Here is a 20726-nt window from a genome sequence, read left to right on the forward strand (position 1 = left end):
TTTCATTCCTTTTGATTTACGAAAATAAACAAAACTTACAAATTTGAATACTGGACAAAACCACAGAGTTATTAACGGGACAGAACTTACAGTGAAACAAACCTAACTATGATCTATAACAATAGTAATTCCATTGAATTAAAAATTAAGGAATATGAATGATTAAAAGTGAGTTGACCAAGATGGCTGTTGTAAATGGCGGATGGCAATATCCGCTTGACCATAGGCGTACTATGTAAAAATTATTTTACAGTTTATGCCTACAGTATTAGAGAAATTGCTAGTTATACAACTAACCAATTTGTTTCCAATATAATATTGACATATACATAAATACAAAACAAAAAATGTATTGAAAACAACTATAAATTAATTAAAATTTGTAAAACCAACCACTACGAAAATAAAATGATGATAGTAATGATTGAATAAATTGAATTTGGGTGTTGAAAAAAAAAACAACATTTATCTTTCATAACATTAAATTTATTCGATATTTTCTTTTTGATTTGTATATATTATATGAAATAACTCATTTATAAGAATAGTATCTCACATCATAATGAATGAAGGTTTAAATTTCTTTTTGGAAACGGGTTTTTTCGTTGTCCTGGTACTATCAATGTTTCCACTGGGTCTTCTAATAACCGTCGGCCGCCGCCGATTGGAAGGAATGCGATTTTGAAAAGTGTTTTGTTGATTAGTATATGAACTAACGGGATTTCTATTTTTTATTGGGAAAAAAGCTTGTCTTCTATAAGAATTTAGCTGATTGTATGGATTGTATCTAAAATATATTTATAGTTGCATATGATAATTGAAGTTGATATGACGCTGATGTAGTATACAGGAAAGCAATAAAAATATTATGTATTTCATTTGTAAATAAGGTCGTGAACTTATGGTAGAATATTACTCGAATTTTATGCATACGGAACTAACTAGATCAAAATTATTATTATTTTAACGTAGTTTGTTGAACAAATTTAACAAATGACATAATTACATAATAACAATCAACAAATCCTACTGTACTTACCTGTTATCATTCCGTTTGTTATTAGGTACTGCCCATCCCGTATATCTTTTATGATCTGCCTCAATGGGGTTGTAATAGATTAATTGTCTTCCTCCTCTTTCTTGTCCACTAATATTTGTATTGTTAAAATTCGTTTTTTCATTTTCTTTTGCAAGTTTTTCGTCACAAACCACAAATAAAATTAACGAGATCAACTGAACAACAAATGATATCTGTAACTACATTTATTTTTTGTTAAATTAAAATATGTATATGTAATAAATACATAATTAAAAATTAAATAAAATATTCCAATACCTATTTTGAGGTTATTAGAAATATGATATAAAGACATAAAAAAGAAGTAGAGTGATCCATAGAGACTTAAAAACAAAAGAGTTATTTTTAATTTGTTTGATTGATTACCTATAATTACTAAGTGAAAGTATCGTACAAGACTTTTTTGATTATGAAAAAAGAAGATCGGAAAATAGACCAGTAAAATTAGTTTTAATTTAAGATTCAAATAGTGATAAATACGAGTAAAACTAATGGAAAATATGAAAAAACTGTGACGATTTTGTAAATATGAATCAAGTTGGAAATGTTGATATAAATTTGGAATATAAACTTTAATTACCGGATACTACTTTGATGTATACAGAGTGATTGTATTTTCCAATTATTTAGAATCTGACATACATGCCCAATTGGTATTTATATTGTATATTTATTTGTAATTATTGATTATAAAGTAAGTTATGATTGTACTTTGAAATTTTCTTATAAAATGAAACGTAAAATTATTGTACTTACCATGTTTAGTAATAAACGATTGTAGCTATTGAGCTTTGTATGTAGTTAACATACTTTTCTTAACGGAATTACTTAAAGCCGTTAAGTTTGTTTAGAAGATTATAATAAAATACATCAGTGGTGTACAATATTAATTTACAGCCTTTTTTAAATCAAAATTTATTTTGAAACGTATAGTTGAAAAGTGAGGTTAGGTTAAGAAAAACGTCAAATAATTATTGAAAAACGGAATTTATTACAAGAATTATATACAATTTTACATATATACATTTATATTATATCACCGATGTCCCAATTCAAGCACATTTGAAGGACTAACGTAAAAAAATGGAGTCGCCGCGGCGCTTCTTCGTTCAAAATGACTAGTACCGGTCGTACTTTCCACTATTTCCCTACTTTCGCGCCTAGTCACTTCTTCTTTCCTACTTTGTCCCATTTCTTCTCTTCTTTTTCGCGCTCTTCTATTCTGGAACCAAATTTTAACCTTGACGTCCGTCAGTTGTAGTTTCTTCGAGAGATTAGAAGCTTCTTCGCTGCTCAAATAAGGACTCTCTTGAAATTTTTCTTCTAAAATGGCGATCTGTTCGTTGGTGAAGGGTATTCTTGGATATCGACCAAGCTGTCTCTTAGTAGGAGGCTCTTTTTTTTGGACTCCTTAAACAAAACAAAAAAAATGATACCACGCCACTGGAGGAAACATAACCTATCAAAAACTTCAAATTACCATTCATGTACTTTGAAATCATAATAAAATATGCATTTCTCATCTCAAAAACTAAATACAGTTATTTTAAATATAATCCATCAATTTTTTTTATTATACATAATGGTTGAACTGAAATATTCGAAAAATTATATTTTCTATACTCACTTGGTACCCTCGGGGGACAAAATCTAGTACACTGCAACCAAGAAAAACTATTTGAATCTCTTCTTGACGCATCTTCGCAATTGTCGTTATTTTTTAAATTGACTCCAGCTTTATTTAGAATATGATCAATACTAAAATCACTGTGACGTTTTGTAATATCACCATCGTTTTCCATTTTCAAAATCATACCTCTGCTTATTTTCGGAAAGATTTAACTGTGTCAAAACATTCAACCCCTGTATTATATATGTGAGTGCTACCCCACTCTCACGCCCAATGCCGTTCCGAATCATCTCTATTTTAAGGGTTTCTTTTTTTCTTCGAATTTATCGTCTTTTAAATAAGTAACCCAATTATATAAATATAGAAAAAATAAATGTATCTAATTAATCTTCTTCTTTTAACAAGAACGACTTATGAATTCCCAATGGCCTTGTTCTAAGTGGTTCATCATTGTAGTGATTAGTGTTATACATATATACGAGTATTTAAAAAAGAAGAATCATTTATGATTTCAATAATTTAATTTCGATATATAGCAACTAATAATTGAATTATAAAACTTTATTTTAAATGAAATAAAATAAATATACATTTTAAAACTGTCCTATTTGCCCCTATCGCTCCACCTATGGTTTAAACTGTAACACTAATCCCCCAGATCTTCATCTTTTTGGGCAATTAGGTGGAAAATCTAGTGGCCTGTTTGTTTGCCATTGAGAAACGCCCTTTGGTGTCCCTTACAAACCGAGACGTGGTAGCATGGTGGTTGAACGGCTAATTGCGTTTATGGAGCACCCCACAAAAGATGTTATCTCAATCTTATTCGTCGGGTTCTTTTTTATGGGATGGGATAAAAAAGTATTTTGATATAATAGACCACCCTGTTTGTTATTTTGAAATAGATTTTAATATAATGATTATCATGATAATAATAAAAGATTGGTATAATTGCACTGTTTAGAGTAATGACCCAATTTGAAAACATGGATATTAGAGGTTAGGTTATATAGTGGAAATTTTTTTATATTGTGTGGACTGTGAATCAGTCTAATCATAACAGTTTATTTATATTTGTAATTAGACTCATGACGATTCCTCGTACTATATGATGTGTGAAAGGATGAGTAAATATCACATAGATATTTTTAACTTTAATACCGTAACTAGTAAATCCACATGTAATGGAATGTTTAGATTTTTAAATACTTTTTTAAAGCATTTTAAATATAAAACACATTGAAAACGAATATAATATAAGAAAATATGAATGTTTAAAACAAGAAATTAGTATTTAGTAGTTTAATGCTAATTAATTGTGACTGTAGGCGTACAACTATACTTATATGTAATAGAGATTGTCCATGCAAATAATTAGAAAACCAAACATACAACTGGATCTACCATAAAGTCTATTAAACGCAGTGGGGCGTCTGCAAGTAACAAGGGTGGTATGGTATTGTTAAACACGTCAAAAAATTAGTCTTTATATAATTGGAATTCCCATAATATCATGTTGAACCGCACAGTAGTTAAAAATAAAGAATAGTTCGATCTGACAACAATGTAAATAATAATAGATGCTAAAACACAGTTGCTTAATAATATTTCATTTATGATACATATAAGAATAATTAATAGTCTCTTCGATTGAACCTTTTTCAAAATTGAATGGATTTATTGTAAATTTTCCATTTTTTAGATGATTAGTCATCAAAAATGAGATTTGTTTCGAGTTTCAAGGTCACAAATAATCCCACGGTCACAAATATTTCCTCTAATGATCATTTTAACGACTTCAGTTATTTTACACATACTAAATAAACAATTAAGTTGTCGAAAAATAACAAGTCGTAAATGTATATTACAATAACTGTATATCAAAATAAAAATACTAAGTAAACTGAATTCCTCATCTTTGTAGACATTACCAATAATTCCTCTTTTCTACTAACTAAGTATTTTCCAGATGTTTTTTTATGTTGTATAAATATTAATCAACAACTACGGAAAACATCAGTTAATGTTCAACCCTTACACAAGTAACATTATTTATAATTTTGAATTTACTTTTTTTTAAATATGGACGTGATTTATATTGTGAGTATTATTCAAAGGTTCAATGTATAATTTAACTATACATTTTTGTTACATTAATTTATAATTATTATTCTATAGAACAAACATTTCGAATTTATATTTTCGATTTTTAGTGAAAATATACAAATAATTTTTATTTGTCCTCTGTGTAACTTCTTTTTTAGTTTTGATACTAACAGTCATTTATAGCTACCGGCGCTGTTGCCAGATTTTTTTGTACATCGATAAACATTTTATCACCTGATATGTGTGATATTTAATCAAATTACGAACTCGTTTCAATATATTTTACTTTTATAATTACTTATACATATTAAAAAATATGAAAATATAAAAATTTTTCACAAAATATATATTAGGTACCTGATTTTAATTATTGTACTGGCTGTATAACTATAGTGATAATCATTTCTTTTATTTAATGTTCTGTGCTTAGTGTCATTTTGTTGACAAGACAGAGGCTAACAGTGGGAAATTGTAGGCTATTTAATCATTTTATCTCAATAAAATTTACTGAATTTTAGAGAAAATATTTTATTTTCATTTTAGTTCGCTATCTTTGCGTGCGTATCAGTGTATTCTTTACCAGTTTTTGAAGATCGTTCTCCTGTAGAACTAGTAAACACGTACTATCAATTATACCCTAGAGAAGTTCACTATCCAAACGTAATAACGAAAAGAGAAATTGAACCAGACATCGGTTCGGATGAATCTGAATCTAGTGATGAAGACGACTTATACAGGGCACATACCAGACGTTATTATCCGTATTTTCGCGTCAGACGAATTTATAGGACTCGTTACAGTCAACCCAAGTATCCACTTTCCAATTATGCCGATTCTTACGACAGATTTCCTACTCTAGCTTAAGAGTGATTAATATTCGACTGCGTAGTTATTAAGCAAAATGTTTTTATACAGGGTGTAGTGAAAAAGTGCAGATGAAATGTTGCATATTTTCCGGAGTATTAGTATTAGTGTGATGCGAGAGGTTCCTTACGAAATTCTTGAAACATCCTGTATGTATTACAAGGTTATAATTTCAGAATATTTATTTCCTTGAAGCATTCACCTAAACATTTTTACTAACACGTACTTTTTTGACAGTTATTTTCACTTATATTAAAATATGTTTTACGGAAGACTTATTATTTATAATTATTAACATATAATTGTATTTTTTTTTACTTTTTACGCATTTGTTTAATAAAATATTATATTTTTTCTATTTCTTTTATTTGTTACAAACCAGACACTTCAAAATTACAGTAAAAAAAGGTTTATCTACGATAATTCAAGAGTTAAACCATAGATGGCGACAAATTACTTGTTATTAGTATCATTATGACATTTCAAATTATTTTTATTAAAGAAATATCACATCTTTATAGCTCGTAAAATGTAATAGACTGTTTTTATAACTTCATTTATGCCCATGAAAGAACATGCTGTTCGCTATATTCAAAACAATAGCTTTAAAAAATATATGAAAGGACCAGATCAGTTAACAAGGTAACGATGTTGCCAAATGTTTTTCTTTCCGCATAATAATTATTTATATAACTATAGTAAAGTTGAAAAATTCACGTTTCTATTAAAATTAATGTAAGAAGATAAACTATATTATCAAATAATTAGAAACATCTATCTATATTAGAGAATGCTAGAAATATTACGTCAACGTATGATAAATCACTTGACTAATTCAAGGATTTGTAAACTTATTACAACAACCGACAACTATGCGTAATAAATGACAAATTGTCTGCGCATTCTAAATTTGTTTCCCAAAGTGACGATACTTTCTACAGGGTGGAACTTAAAAATAACTTTTCATATGAGATATATATGTTTAAGTCGATCACTTTGATATTGATATTTTTGATAATAATTATGCAGCACTAATAAATCTAATACAATTTCGAGGCAATATATTACACAACTTATTCAGTAGAACTAGATAATTGAAATATTAAATACAACACCAATAATTTAAAATGTTAAGACATAAACAATATGATAAATAGTTTGTTAGCTGTGTACAATTTTGGAAAATAACCAATTTTTTTCATGATAATTGAATTAAAGCTGATGAAATACCTTTTCGTATTAAAAAAAAACGCTGTACACTATATATTTTTAATAATAGTATGCATCATTATTATTATTTTATTAGTTCATTGTGCTTACGTCAACAATCCGACGCCATATTGTGACGTAATACCATAGATAATTTTAAAATAATGGCGTCCATAATTGTGACAGTTTAGATTGTTTCTCTTCAATTTTCACAATAAAAAGCAAAATCTCATTAAAATTTAGGTTGTTCTATACGTTCCTTTATTAATATAATGTTTAGAGCGAGTATTATTTTAAATATGGCGACTATGCATAACGAAAACATGCTAGTCAACACATTTCGAAGCAGTCACAGTTTATATAAGTTTTAACTGTTGGAATACTCCCTGTATATATTTAAATAGTAGATTTTTTGTTGATGAATCGTCTTCACAAAAATTAATTTTTAAATAAACATTCAATTCTATAGAAAATATTCAGTTTGTGTATGTAGAAACCCATCGAAATGCTGTTGTATTTAAAACCGGAAAGATCGACATAATTGATAAACATGAAACATTCGAAAAGGGATGGACAAATAGAATAAAATAAGCAGAAAGATTCACTATCTTATTGTAACCTAATAACGTTTACTATATAGGTAAAACACCACTTCAATCCCGTACTATTTTTGTTCGATGACAATCTCGTTTTGGCTACCGACTGTATAATTTTTAGATTGGAAGATAGGCAGATGTTTTTATTTAGTTTGTTGTCAAACTTTCAAGATTTCTATTGTGGAAAACGGAATAATTCGGAGAGATTAGTATCAAACGAGCTTGTTAAAAAGTAATTAAAGACAAATCTGTAACAGTGGTTTAATTGAATGAATATTAGCAACAGTGAGAAATTTTCGTTAAGAAATGTTTAGAAAGAGTCGTGATGTGGTTTTATACAAAAAAAAGAATAAAAAAATTAAGATAAATACCTCAATAATTAAAGACATTTTAGATATATATTTATAGATTCACTTTCATATTCACGATATTCTTGTTGACAGTTGATGTTTGTATGAAGGTTAAGCGGAGTTGCCAGATTCATAATATTTCTTGATTATAATAATACATAAGATAAACACATATGTATTAAACTATACAGATTTGGTTACTTGATCAGTAAGTGTAAGTAGGTCGAATTATAATTGTGGCAACATTTATAGAAATATGAGAATTTACACCTACATCCGGTAGACAAGACTAGTTTTAAATATTATTTTAAACTGTTTGAATTTTAATTTTTTGTTGCTATCTAAATAAACTTGAGATAATTATGTTAATTATATTCAAAATTGTTTTTTATTTATATGAACTGATTTCGGAATAGATTATTCATCCTGTTAAAGACATTTTCTCGTGAATGATAAAATAAAAAACATAAACTCAAAACTATTTTAATTAATCCTTAAAATATATATCAACTTCTAAAAATTATATTTTACGTTAGGAAAATCACTTTCCCAAGGATATTTGACACTTGAATTCTGACCATTTTTAGGTAATCTTTTGAAATGACTGTACCCTAAAACTGATCTAGCTTTTTCGTAATCCGATGGAATATCCTTCGGTTCGTAAGAAGGAGGCTCTTCGATTTTTTGCGCCTCCAAAAAGGATTCAAAAATCAACAGTATAATACATATCTGTAAAAAAATAGTAATGAAGTTAATATGACGTGAGGAAACGGAAAGGAAACCATTTTGATGTTTATCTCAGTTGACTCAGTTATTTATGTAATTGAATAGTTAGTCCAGATGTAACAAAATCAAATTTTTTCACACAAGTATTAAAATTTCTACGTTTGAAAACAATGAATAAGATATAAAGATAGGAAAATTAATTTCTATTCTCGAAATTCACTCACACACATCCACACATTCTATAAAAAATAAAAAATTCACCTGATAAAACTTCAACATTTCCCAAAATTATATTGTAAAAACAATGATTGAATTGATGATGTTTTTGAATGTATAAGTTTGCGAATGAAGATGCTAGAAAATTTGCACCTTCACCTTTCATTTTTTTTACGATTGTCAAGCATGGGCGTATATTATGAATATATCAAAAAGGATATTACTAATTCAAATAATATACCTTACGATATAAATAACCTACAAAATACCTTCATAAGAGCAACATTTCTAATAACTTCTTCCCCCACTAATAATTGTGATGAGTGTATAGACTGTAGTTAGGAAAGGGTACGAAATATCGATATAAATTGATAAATATTCGTACACTTTTTGCACATTTTCGTATGTTTTAGAAATCGAAGGACGTCGCGATCGTTCTAACACATTTTTTCAAAACTAATACATAACAACCACAAACTTTAACACGATAAAATGAACTTTTCGATCCAACCTCGTATATGTAATAAAATTTATTGTTCAATTTTTTTATTTAACAAAGCCGTAAAGAACACAAAACTAATTCACTTACACATCAAAATAACACTAACGACTAAAGTTAACCACATTTATTATACATAATATATCGATACTGTTTAAAAAGATCGATACAATATATTTCGATATATCGTTAATAGTATGCTGCTATATAAATATTTTTTTATAGAGTAGTTAATCTTTTAATATTGAAATTACTAATGAAAATATTACAAAGTTCAATATTGTTTTCAATATTTTATATATAAATATTAATTTAAACCCAATGCTATACCAATGCTTTTTAATAATACTATTCGATATAATGTTCAGTCGTGTTCAATCAATTTAAACGAGATCCTGTTTTCAAAGAAATATTGACATAACGTTCTAAATAAAAACATAATGTTTATGTATAATTTTTATCATTTATTCATCTATTCCAGTCTCTGACGATACGATCGTGACTTATTATAATTATTTTTAAATATTTCAGTAAAAATTGTTTAATACATTTTGTTATGATTTTGTAATATTACTTATTATTTAAAAACGAATTCGTTCAATGTTAAATTGATATGTAAACAGGTCATTTACCAATTGATTTTCTAAATAAAGTATAAAATTTTATTTGTTAATTTATGTACACGATTTCACAATTGGCTTTTCTGAACAATAATAAGTCAGAAGTTGCAGCGAAATTGACAACTGGTTCAATGTCATATTTTATATTAAAAACTTGTAGCATACTTCATGGTAAACTAAATATAGTTGAAGAAACTAAGAATTCTGTAAATTTTAATACAAAATATTGATATATTGATCCACGTCAAGAATCTTCTTGTAAATAAGCAATTGTAGGGTTTTCTAATTAGAGGTTACATTATTTCAATAAAATTATTGACACTGATATTAAAGTTATTCAATAACAAATGCAATAGTGCTAATATTATAGACATACAGAGAAATCATATAAAACATAGGGAAAGTTCGGCATTCTTGTAAAAAGTATTCTATTTTGTCAGTGTTATCCTAAGAACTACAAATATTATAAAAATGGGATTGGTACATGTGGTAAGTGAGATTCAAACCATTTAACTTTATTCAAATATTGTATTTCAAGAATTTTCGCGCGTTGAGGCGTTTTACTGGTTGCCTATTATGCAATTCACCTAAAATATATTTTTATTACCATAATCAAAACTCTTTCCATTAGTCCTGTATATCTGGTGTTTTCTGTACAAAAAAATATATTTTTTTGATCTAAAAACTAGGTGAAACAATAAAGGATTCGATTGTTTATATTCCAGATTGTTTTTCTGTGGGCTGCTGTTTTTCTCGCAGTTAGTTTTCCAGCACCGGAAACCGTTAAAGATGAGGAAAAATCTACAATTCTTAAGCCTTCTGTAGATTTACCCGATAACGAAGCGAAAATTTTAAAAATTAGCGAAAATGATGGCGAACATCACAGAGTTGCCAGAGCAGCTAACCCGCAAGTTGGACATTTTGTTAACTACATTAGAGACGACGATAGATTTCCTACCCTTGCTTAAAAACATTATAACGTTTGTATTTTTTAATTATCTATAACTGTGATATGTAAGGTTTGAAGGGGGCGGAATCTAACATTTTGTGAATATCACAGCATTTTTAAAGTATTACTACAATTATTTTAGTTAACTTGTACAAAACTAATTGTTAATTGATTAATAAATAATATAGTCAAATATTGCTGGTATTAATTCCAACCTTTCTAACTAATTTTTATATTATAACTAACTAGTATGCAACCACAACATCACTTACATTGAATTCCATGTTGCATATATATAAGGTGTTTTATACAATTGTTTTTAACTTATAATTCAAAGAAATTTTTTACCGCAAATTAATTTCTAATTTATCTAATATTTATAATGAAATGTAAAACTATGTGTATAGTGTGTCAATATAATCTTACTACAAAATACGATACTGTTTATTTCTTTCTCATCCATCAATCATTGTCAAAAACTTGGAATAAATATGAAAATAATATACATTAAGCTAATCATTATCAATTTGTGCTTGCATCTTATAAGAACAAGAGTTTGTATATCAATAAAATAATAAATAATTTTTTTAAAACAGGATTTTAGTATATTTTATCGAACTCAGTTGGTTAAAATTGTTATGATATTTAATACTCGCGATAGTTGGTGACACTGATTAGACATAACCTTATTTTATGGTGTCGTGCTAGCACAAATTTTTAAAAATACTTGTAGTTATCTCGAAATTTCGTAACAGTTGTGAACGGTTTAAGGAAACATTGCCCAAAAACTATAATTCTAGATGTAAGATTAAATTTTCATGTCAAAATGGCTGGTGTATTCGATTTAGAACTGCCTGATGTTGAAACTGTAGAAGTGGATGATTCAGACGATGCAATCGAAATTGAAGAGGTAAACGAACTAATTATTAAAAATTCAAATTATTTTTTATCATCTTTTATTATTGAAAAAAAGGTTATCTCGGAAGATATTTTAACTATTCAATGTCACACCTTAGATTTGCACTGATTTGGGGTAACATACGTTCGAAATTCTTTTATTGTGTATATGAATTAGTCCATTGTTAATGTTCTTTATTAATATTCAAATTTTATTGGCGACGATTATTTTGCGTTTTAACAATTCCATTGTTATTTCAGGATGAATATGACCAGAATCCAAATATCAATGCAATTGTGGAGTAAGTACCTATAATATATATAAGTATTGTTAAAATAATATTTTGAATGTCAGTGGCTTTTACTTAGGATTTATATTAACAGTTTATTGTGTGCAATGTCAATTACAATACAAATATTCTAATCTGCAAAGTGAAATAAATAAACTTTAAGATAAATATGAATTAATTTATTGTTTAATTCACCTTAATAGTATTAATAATGCTTGAATGTTCATTATTGAGCATTTTACCACAATTTGAAAACAATTAAAACTCTATTAAATATAAAATAAAATTAATTGGTTGTTTGGGTTCTTAAACTTGCTTTTAAGTATCTAATTAAATTGAAAAGTTAGTTTTTGAGTTATCTCCTGTATTTTTAAAATTATTAATTTGTAATTGAAAAAATATAAGCGAAAATAGTGCCTAAAATCACCTTTATAAAAAATGTTGAAGCCAAATTATCAAAATCAAACATACTAGGGGAGATATAAACTACAATGAATGATTTTTTTACTAGTACTGTTCATCTATTTTAACTAATATGTGATGAGTGATAAGTTTGAATAACTACGATCTTGTCAGTCTGCTACTATAACTGCACTTGTAAGATCATGCTTGCACTGTAAGAAGGATCTTCTACAACACATTGACAATTTTGTTTCAAATTGACAAAAAAGCTTCTGTGAAGCTCCGAAATATTAAAATCTACCTATGGATGTGACTTTGAAGATTGCTTACAAGTTTTATGGGAAATTAAAAAGTGAAAATGAGTCATTTAAAGAAGAGGAGACTGAGAATCATCCTTAGACCTCAAAATACCATGCATATGTGCAAAAAGTGTACAATTTCGAGAGCTTATATCAGAAAATGGACAATCCACCATGGAATAAGTTGCTCCATGTGACTTCTAACTCTTCAAAACAATTATTCATAGTAGCATTGTGGGCTGATGAAGGGCGTTAAGGATATAAACCTTCTGATAGGCCTGTCGTACCCCACTTGACATTACCAAAGGATGATGTCCTTGAAAAGCTAATCAGGCGCTTTTGATTAAACCTTTTGATGTCATTAGGCAAGCACCAGTGGCCCTCCGGATGCATCTCCGCTGAGCTCTCCTATAAATTTGATACGACGTATGTTCATGGTGGTTTTTTTTTTTATTTCAGAACAGATGATACGGAGACAGTTCATCTTACTGAGCAAATTGTGAACCAGGGTCAAGAGAAGACTGGTCCACAAGACTTTGAACTCCGTAAAGTTTTAGGAAAAGGCGGCTATGGAAAAGTATTCCAGGTTAGGAAATTAACTGGAAAGGATGCCAATACGGTGTTTGCCATGAAAGTACTCAGAAAAGCTTCCATTGTTAGAAACCAAAAAGATACTGCTCATACAAAAGCGGAAAGAAATATTTTAGAAGAAGTTAAGGTAAAGCGTCAAACGAAAAAGTGTGGTACAATATTATTTTTTTAAATAATAATAATAAATTCCGTTTTTTTTTAGCATCCTTTTATAGTAGACTTGATATACGCTTTCCAAACGGGTGGGAAACTGTACTTAATACTAGAATACCTCAGCGGTGGTGAATTATTCATGCACCTAGAAAGAGAAGGCATATTTTTAGAAGACACTGCTTGGTAAATAAACTTTTTTCTCATTTTCATTCGAAAACTATCAGTTTTTTTTTTTTTTCATTTTTAGCTTTTATTTATCTGAAATTATACTCGCCTTAGAACATCTGCACGGACAGGGAATTATTTATAGAGATTTAAAGCCTGAAAATATTTTACTCGACGCCCTCGGTCACGTCAAATTGACAGATTTCGGTCTTTGTAAAGAACACATCAACGAGGGTATTTTAACCCATACATTTTGCGGTACCATCGAATACATGTAAGTTATTATGTCTGATAGGAAACCCGCTTACAATTTGAATGAATTCCAGGGCTCCGGAAATTTTAACTAGACACGGTCATGGAAAAGAAGTCGATTGGTGGTCCTTAGGTGCTCTCATGTACGATATGTTAACTGGTGCAGTAAGTAATCCATTTTATTTGTTAAATCGACTAGGATTTCCAATTATAGTGGGTAGAATTGGGGGTTGGAAGAAAAAAAACCAAAGAAATGCTCTATGAAGCACTAGTTTCACTTCCGGAGTTTAGTTGAACCCCCGATATCTGTATAATGAACCAGTAAGGAGGATAGCCACTTCGGGATGGGAGCCATAACCTGTAAGGGAGGCTTTAACTGGGTTCCGAATACTTTTTGAAGTGATCCAGTACCGTAAGACATTGCCAAAGTGTTTCTCTTCCATTTTCCTCTTTTTTCCAAACTCTGGAAATTTTTTTGTGTTACACAAAGACTCCGGGGGTAATAAAAGGTGTTTTTGCTCTGTTTGTAATGAATCTATTGGTTTTATTGAACCCTGTATGACCGGGAAAATCAAATTGATTTTAATTTCAGCCCCCTTTTACGGCGGAAAATCGTAAAAAGACAATAGAAAAAATTCTGAAAGGAAAATTAAACTTACCACCTTATTTAACGGCCGATGCGCGCGATTTGGTGCGCAAACTCCTAAAGAGACAGGTGCCTTCGAGATTGGGTGCTGCTCCCGAAGACGCTGCAGCCGTCAAACGTCATCAATTTTTCAAGCACATCGTTTGGGATGACGTGTTGAGAAGGAAATACGAACCTCCATTTAAACCGAGCCTCGTAAGTAACAATTAAAATAACATATATTCCATTTGGCAACATTGCTTCAAGTACTAATCGATTTTATGACGTTAAATGTATTATCTACGTTATAATAATTGTGACAAATGACAGACGTCATCTATTGACGTTAGGACGGTATATTTCAATAATTTAAACTATTGGCAACAATGCAATTTCAAAACGTCAAACTATTACCGACATCTAGCGGTGAATACATTGGATCAAGTTAGTGACGTTCAGTAGCGACATCTGTTGAACTTTACTGGTGTTGAAAAGCCAGATTTCGATCATGAGAATCACTGGCAACATCGCAATTTCCAAACGTCAAACTAAAATCGACATTTAACTGTCAAAAAATCCTGTCAAAGTAGTGAAATGTAGTAGCGACATCTGTTGAACGTTACCAGTGCTGAAAATCAATATTTTGACGATGAAAATCACTGGCAACAGCGCAATTTCCAAACGTCAAACTACTACCGACATCAATCAAGTTAGTGACGTTCAGTAGCGACATCTGTTGAACTTTACTGGTGTTGAAAAGCCAGATTGTGATCATGAGAACCACTGGCAACAGCGCAATTTCCAAACGTCAAACTAAAATCGACATTTAACTGTCAAAAAATCCTGTCAAAGAAGTGAAATGTAGTAGCGACATCTGTTGAACGTTACCAGTGCTGAAAATCAATATTTTGACGATGAAAATCACTGGCAACAGCGCAATTTCCAAACGTCAAACTACTACCGACATCAATCAAGTTAGTGACGTTCAGTAGCGACATCTGTTGAACTTTACTGGTGTTGAAAAGCCAGATTGTGATCATGAGAACCACTGGCAACAGCGCAATTTCCTAACGTCAAACTAAAATCGACATTTAACTGTCAAAAAATCCTGTCAAAGAAGTGAAATGTAGTAGCGACATCTGTTGAACGTTACCAGTGCTGAAAATCAATATTTTGACGATGAAAATCACTGGCAACAGCGCAATTTCCAAACGTCAAACTACTACCGACATCAATCAAGTTAGTGACGTTCAGTAGCGACATCTGTTGAACTTTACTGGTGTTGAAAAGCCAGATTTCGATCATGAGAACCACTGGCAACAGCGCAATTTCCTAACGTCAAACTAAAATCGACATTTAACTGTCAAAAAATCCTGTCAAAGAAGTGAAATGTAGTAGCGACATCTGTTGAACGTTACCAGTGTTGAAAATCAATATTTTGATGATGAAAATCACTGGCAACAGCGCAATTTCCAAACGTCAAACTACTACCGACATCAATCAAGTTAGTGACGTTCAGTAGCGACATCTGTTGAACTTTACTGGTGTTGAAAAGCCAGATTGTGATCATGAGAACCACTGGCAACAGCGCAATTTCCAAACGTCAAACTAAAATCGACATTTAACTGTCAAAAAATCCTGTCAAAGAAGTGAAATGTAGTAGCGACATCTGTTGAACGTTACCAGTGTTGAAAATCAATATTTTGATGATGAAAATCACTGGCAACAGCGCAATTTCCAAACGTCAAACTACTACCGACATCAATCAAGTTAGTGACGTTCAGTAGCGACATCTGTTGAACTTTACTGGTGTTGAAAAGCCAGATTGTGATCATGAGAACCACTGGCAACAGCGCAATTTCCAAACGTCAAACTAAAATCGACATTTAACTGTCAAAAAATCTTGTCAAAATAGTGAAATGTAGTAGCGACATCTGTTGAACTTTACTGGTGTTGAAAAGCCAGATTGTGATCATGAGAACCACTGGCAACAGCGCAATTTCCAAACGTCAAACTAAAATCGACATTTAACTGTCAAAAAATCTTGTCAAAATAGTGAAATGTAGTAGCGACATCTGTTGAACGTTACCAGTGCTGAAAATCAATATTTTGATGATGAAAATAACTGGCAACGGCGCAATTTCAAAACGTCAAATCACTGACATCTATTAGACGGTATAATTTAACGAAATTTTTAATTTTTTAGGCTAGTGATGATGACGTATCTCAATTCGATACGAGATTTACGAAACAAACTCCAGTAGATTCGCCGGACGAGTCCACTTTAAGCGAAAGTGCCAATCTAATTTTCCAGGTGATGTTTTTAATGAATTAGTGTAAAAAAAAATTTTGAAAATATCGTTTTTCAGGGATTTACGTATATAGCTCCATCGGTATTGGAAGAAATTTACAAACCGACGATCGTAAAGGCCCGTTCGCCGCGTAAAAGCTCGTTCCGACCGCATTTCGCGTTTACTCCGACTCACCATCAACAATTACACCATATCCCCGATCAAAATTGCGGTTATTCCGGCGGTATGTCGTCGGTACAAGTCAATCACGTGCCGCATCCGATGCACGGACACCATCAAATCATGAATACGCATTTACCGCTAGCGGCTCACAATCAATTTACACACCAGATGGCGTTCAACGTACCACAGAATACGTGCACCGACGAACTAATGGAAGTTAGTACCGGACTACCTCATGTATAGCATATATGCTAGATCTTTTTTTTTTTTTTTTTTAAATATAAATTAGTCATATAGAATTTTTTTAGTTCAATTGTTTTTTTTTTAATATTATTTTGGCCGGAGGTGTCAAAACTTCTCGTATTTTATCTCAATTTGTGATCTAAATTCAGTGACTGTTGTCATTTGTCAATGTCATATGTTGGCAATGTAAGTTTATTATTAGAAATAATTGTTGTTGATCATGTTTTATCTAGTAGGGCCGGTTAATGACATTGACAGGTGAAAATAACAATTTGTGTTTTATTTTTAAACATTTTTTGTATATACAGCGTGTCCCAGACTTATTTATCAGAGCTATATCTCCTGTACGAATATTTGTTTTGGTTTGAGAGGTATAACTTTGATATATTAGTCTCGAACACCCTGTATATATAGATAAGAGAAAATATTTAAATATATATAATAATTTCTTGAGGGAATTTTCATTTTAGGGGCTTTTTACAACTTTGAATCGAATAATTTCTTGTTTATCATTGGTACATTTGAACTACTCTTCTTCATATAATAGAAATAAGCTCGGCAATACCAATAGTCATGTTGCCATGTGTATATAATACATGAATCGTTATTATGGAACGTCCTGTACATATAAATTGACAGAGAATAGATAGATAATAAAAAAATCAAAAATTAATTACTCTAGTCGCTTTTTCCAAGTTTATATCGAAAACTTTCTCATTTATCATTGATTTAATGCTTTCGGTACATTTGAACTACTCTTCATAAAAACGATTATAAGCTTGGCAACGTGGCGTATTCGTTTATAGTCATGTGTTTATAAAATTATATTTTTTTCGAATATTCTATACAGTGTGGATATATTATTAAGGGACGTCCTGTATATATAATTTGGCAGAAAATATATAGATGATGAAAAAGTTTAAAATAAATTATTCTAGTGGGTTTTTACAGGTTTAAATCGAAAACTTTCTCCCTTATTATTGATTGAGTGGTTTCGGTACATTTGAACTACTCTTCATAAAAACGATTGTAAGCTTGGCAACGTCGCGTATTCGTTTATAATAATGTTGCCGTGTTTATAAAATGCGAGGTAAAATATTGCTTTTTTGAAAATTTGACACCGCCGCTGCAAATATCCGTTTTGTTAATCTGTTACCAGAAATATTTAATTTCCTATTTATATTTTTTTACTTGAACGCTTGAAAAAAATTTCATTACTTTTTTGGGAAGGCATTTTTTTTCTTTTCGTTTGAGCTACTCATCGGGACGTCGTTTTAAGTTATTTGAAAGATATTTATTAACATATTTTAACCATTTATATATATATAATTATTGAAAAAAAAATTGTTTATGTCGTGAAAACATTTTTTTGTAATTTTACCACGTTGACGGACGTGTTTGATTTACTTATTGATATTTTCATAATCTGGGGGTAGATTTTTATCGTATTTTAGTTGCCTTAGCAGGAAATTTGTATGTTTATAATCCCGAAAACTATTGCCGTAGCAGTAATTTCAAATTATCAGGTTCAGATTGCCTAAAAAACACTTTATCAAAATTTTCAAATCATCAATAAGTCTTCCATTATTAAAAATCAAATAAAACGCGAAAAAGTTTCCCCAAATTGGAAAATTATCGTACGAGGGGAGTTGGATAAGTCTATAAGCATTTAAACCAAAGATTTTTCTTCGAAGGTATCTAAATATGTATTATCGGTACCAAATTTCAAATTGCGAAATGGAAATTCAAATTCTCATTGAACCGATTCAATACATTGAAATAATGTTCAAAATTGTTTATGGTACATTTGTGAAAGTGGATAATACCGTGTGGGTCCCATAAAACACAGTGGCTTTAACAAAAATCTCACTTTGGGGTTGATTCACTCTAAAAAACAAATGTTTTAACTGCTTCTTGTTCTCTGGGGTGTTTTGGTGGATATACGGCTTCAAAACTGTTTAAAATTTCATCTATATTCCAATTGAACAATGCCAAACACTCTGGCACCAAATTGCTTTCCCCACAGCTTTCCCAACCAACAACAAATTCAATTCACCACTTAAATTGATAGTACATGGTTCTAGAATTTAGTAATGGTTGGTTTCCATACAAAAGTAGCACACAAAATTCTCTCACTTTCAATTTTAGTCTGTCAAAAGTAAAATGATATTGACAGGAGACAAATGACAGAAGTTAAAAGGAGATTTTTGACGTATGACGAATTAATTATTCGTCGATTTTCACACATAACCTCAACACATCTAGAGAAAATATTTCCCAAGAAGTTTATGGCACCAATTTGTGACTCGATATCATGTTGCCACATTTGCCTAAATGTACGTCATCCCCCGTAAAACTCAAAACCGATATATTAGTAGTCGTTTTTTGAAAATTTGTATTTTTTGAAATTGAATGATTAAATCGTCATGTGGAAGTAACAGATTTCGTTTATTGTTTGAGTTTTAGAATTGAATCACGTTACTGCTATGGCAGACTATCCATTCATGAACACTTCTCATATTACTGCTATTGCAGTCATAGTTAAGTTAGAAATAATTTTGTATTATTACTCTGTAGCATTAAATGTCCATCAACGTGTTAATTTATGTTCTCATTTTGATGCGACATATATATGATTACAAATAAAACAATTTATTATGTAATAATGTGTCTTTTTATTCCGAACCAATCAACAATAACAATTAAAAAATGTTTTTATTGATAAAAGTATTTTAAATATTGAAATATATAGAAATTTAACTGAATTATTTGAATTTTCCCGCTAAGTCTTCGCTGTCAATCGAATACTTCATTCGCCATCAGCTGAAACCATATTGGCTACAACCATAGAGATATCACATTTAGATCAGATAGAACCATAGACATATTATAATAATATCAGCATACACTATATATAATTTCTTTATTGAAAAGTTGTATCGATTTTATAAACAGTCTGAATCTATTGGTACATGAATTTTATTGAAAGCTCAATCTAGTATTTGTCTATGGTTACAGCTACAAATATAATACGATAATATCTCTATAGTTGCAGCACAGAGCAGGGTAAAGACTACAGAATACGCAATTTTGAAGTTTGACAGTTTTCTATTAGGGAATCTAAGGAAACAGCTGATTTACGTCAATCTAGCGGCCGTGGGGTAAACAATTGATTTTCTCGTATATACTCGTGTTAGCTTTTAGTTTTTCAGGTAATAAAAGTTGTTTTATATGTTTTTTTTTTCTTATTTCATGATGCTAAGAAAACTACCTAAATACTTTTTAGATCAGTTTCAGTGAAACTAAAACAGCTGAAACTGAGTATTTTTACACTTTTTTTGAACATTAATTTTCATTGTTGGGTTCAAGTTTATGAGTAGGTTGCAAAGTGATAACCCAGTGGCAGCTGAAAGGTACAAGGAAAACATTAAAGCTTCAGGACAAGTTAATACCTTTTCATTAGATCAAAAGAAGTTTAGTCAGTATCCTGTTAAT

At 30.1% G+C, this 20726-nt stretch overlaps 3 protein-coding genes across 5 annotated transcripts; 2 read left to right on the top strand and 1 right to left on the bottom strand.

The window, feature by feature from the left end:
- Positions 1-498: 498 nt before the first annotated feature.
- On the bottom strand, positions 499-8944 carry LOC130894602 (homeobox protein H17-like). Of its 3 annotated transcripts, XM_057801515.1 has the most exons (4): positions 8818-8944; positions 7852-8559; positions 2706-2736; positions 2050-2488 (listed from the first exon to the last, which is right to left on the bottom strand). In XM_057801515.1, exons 2-4 carry the CDS (start codon positions 7867-7869, stop codon positions 2115-2117), a joined length of 423 nt encoding a protein of 140 aa, XP_057657498.1. In that variant the 5' UTR covers positions 7870-8559; positions 8818-8944; the 3' UTR covers positions 2050-2114. The 3 variants fall into 3 exon arrangements, with proteins under 3 accessions (XP_057657495.1, XP_057657496.1, XP_057657498.1); XM_057801512.1 differs by lacking the exons at positions 2050-2488; positions 2706-2736; positions 8818-8944 and adding exons at positions 499-787; positions 1040-1257 and having other exon boundaries at positions 7852-7908; XM_057801513.1 differs by lacking the exons at positions 2050-2488; positions 2706-2736; positions 7852-8559; positions 8818-8944 and adding exons at positions 499-787; positions 1040-1257; positions 1835-2007.
- Positions 4356-6029, top strand: LOC130894603 (uncharacterized). The gene is made up of 2 exons (XM_057801516.1): positions 4356-4805; positions 5355-6029. Exons 1-2 carry the CDS (start codon positions 4788-4790, stop codon positions 5673-5675), a joined length of 339 nt encoding a protein of 112 aa, XP_057657499.1. The 5' UTR covers positions 4356-4787; the 3' UTR covers positions 5676-6029.
- A 1304-nt stretch (positions 8945-10248) lies between the features above and the next one.
- Positions 10249-19897, top strand: LOC130894614 (ribosomal protein S6 kinase beta-2). Its single transcript, XM_057801540.1, has 10 exons — positions 10249-10380; positions 10617-11750; positions 11999-12039; positions 13188-13446; positions 13522-13655; positions 13720-13911; positions 13964-14054; positions 14482-14730; positions 16721-16828; positions 16884-19897. Exons 2-10 carry the CDS (start codon positions 11667-11669, stop codon positions 17229-17231), a joined length of 1506 nt encoding a protein of 501 aa, XP_057657523.1. The 5' UTR covers positions 10249-10380; positions 10617-11666; the 3' UTR covers positions 17232-19897.
- Positions 19898-20726: the final 829 nt, after the last annotated feature.

This window comes from Diorhabda carinulata, chromosome 5 (assembly GCF_026250575.1).
Source record: "Diorhabda carinulata isolate Delta chromosome 5, icDioCari1.1, whole genome shotgun sequence".
Taxonomy (NCBI): domain Eukaryota; kingdom Metazoa; phylum Arthropoda; class Insecta; order Coleoptera; family Chrysomelidae; genus Diorhabda; species Diorhabda carinulata.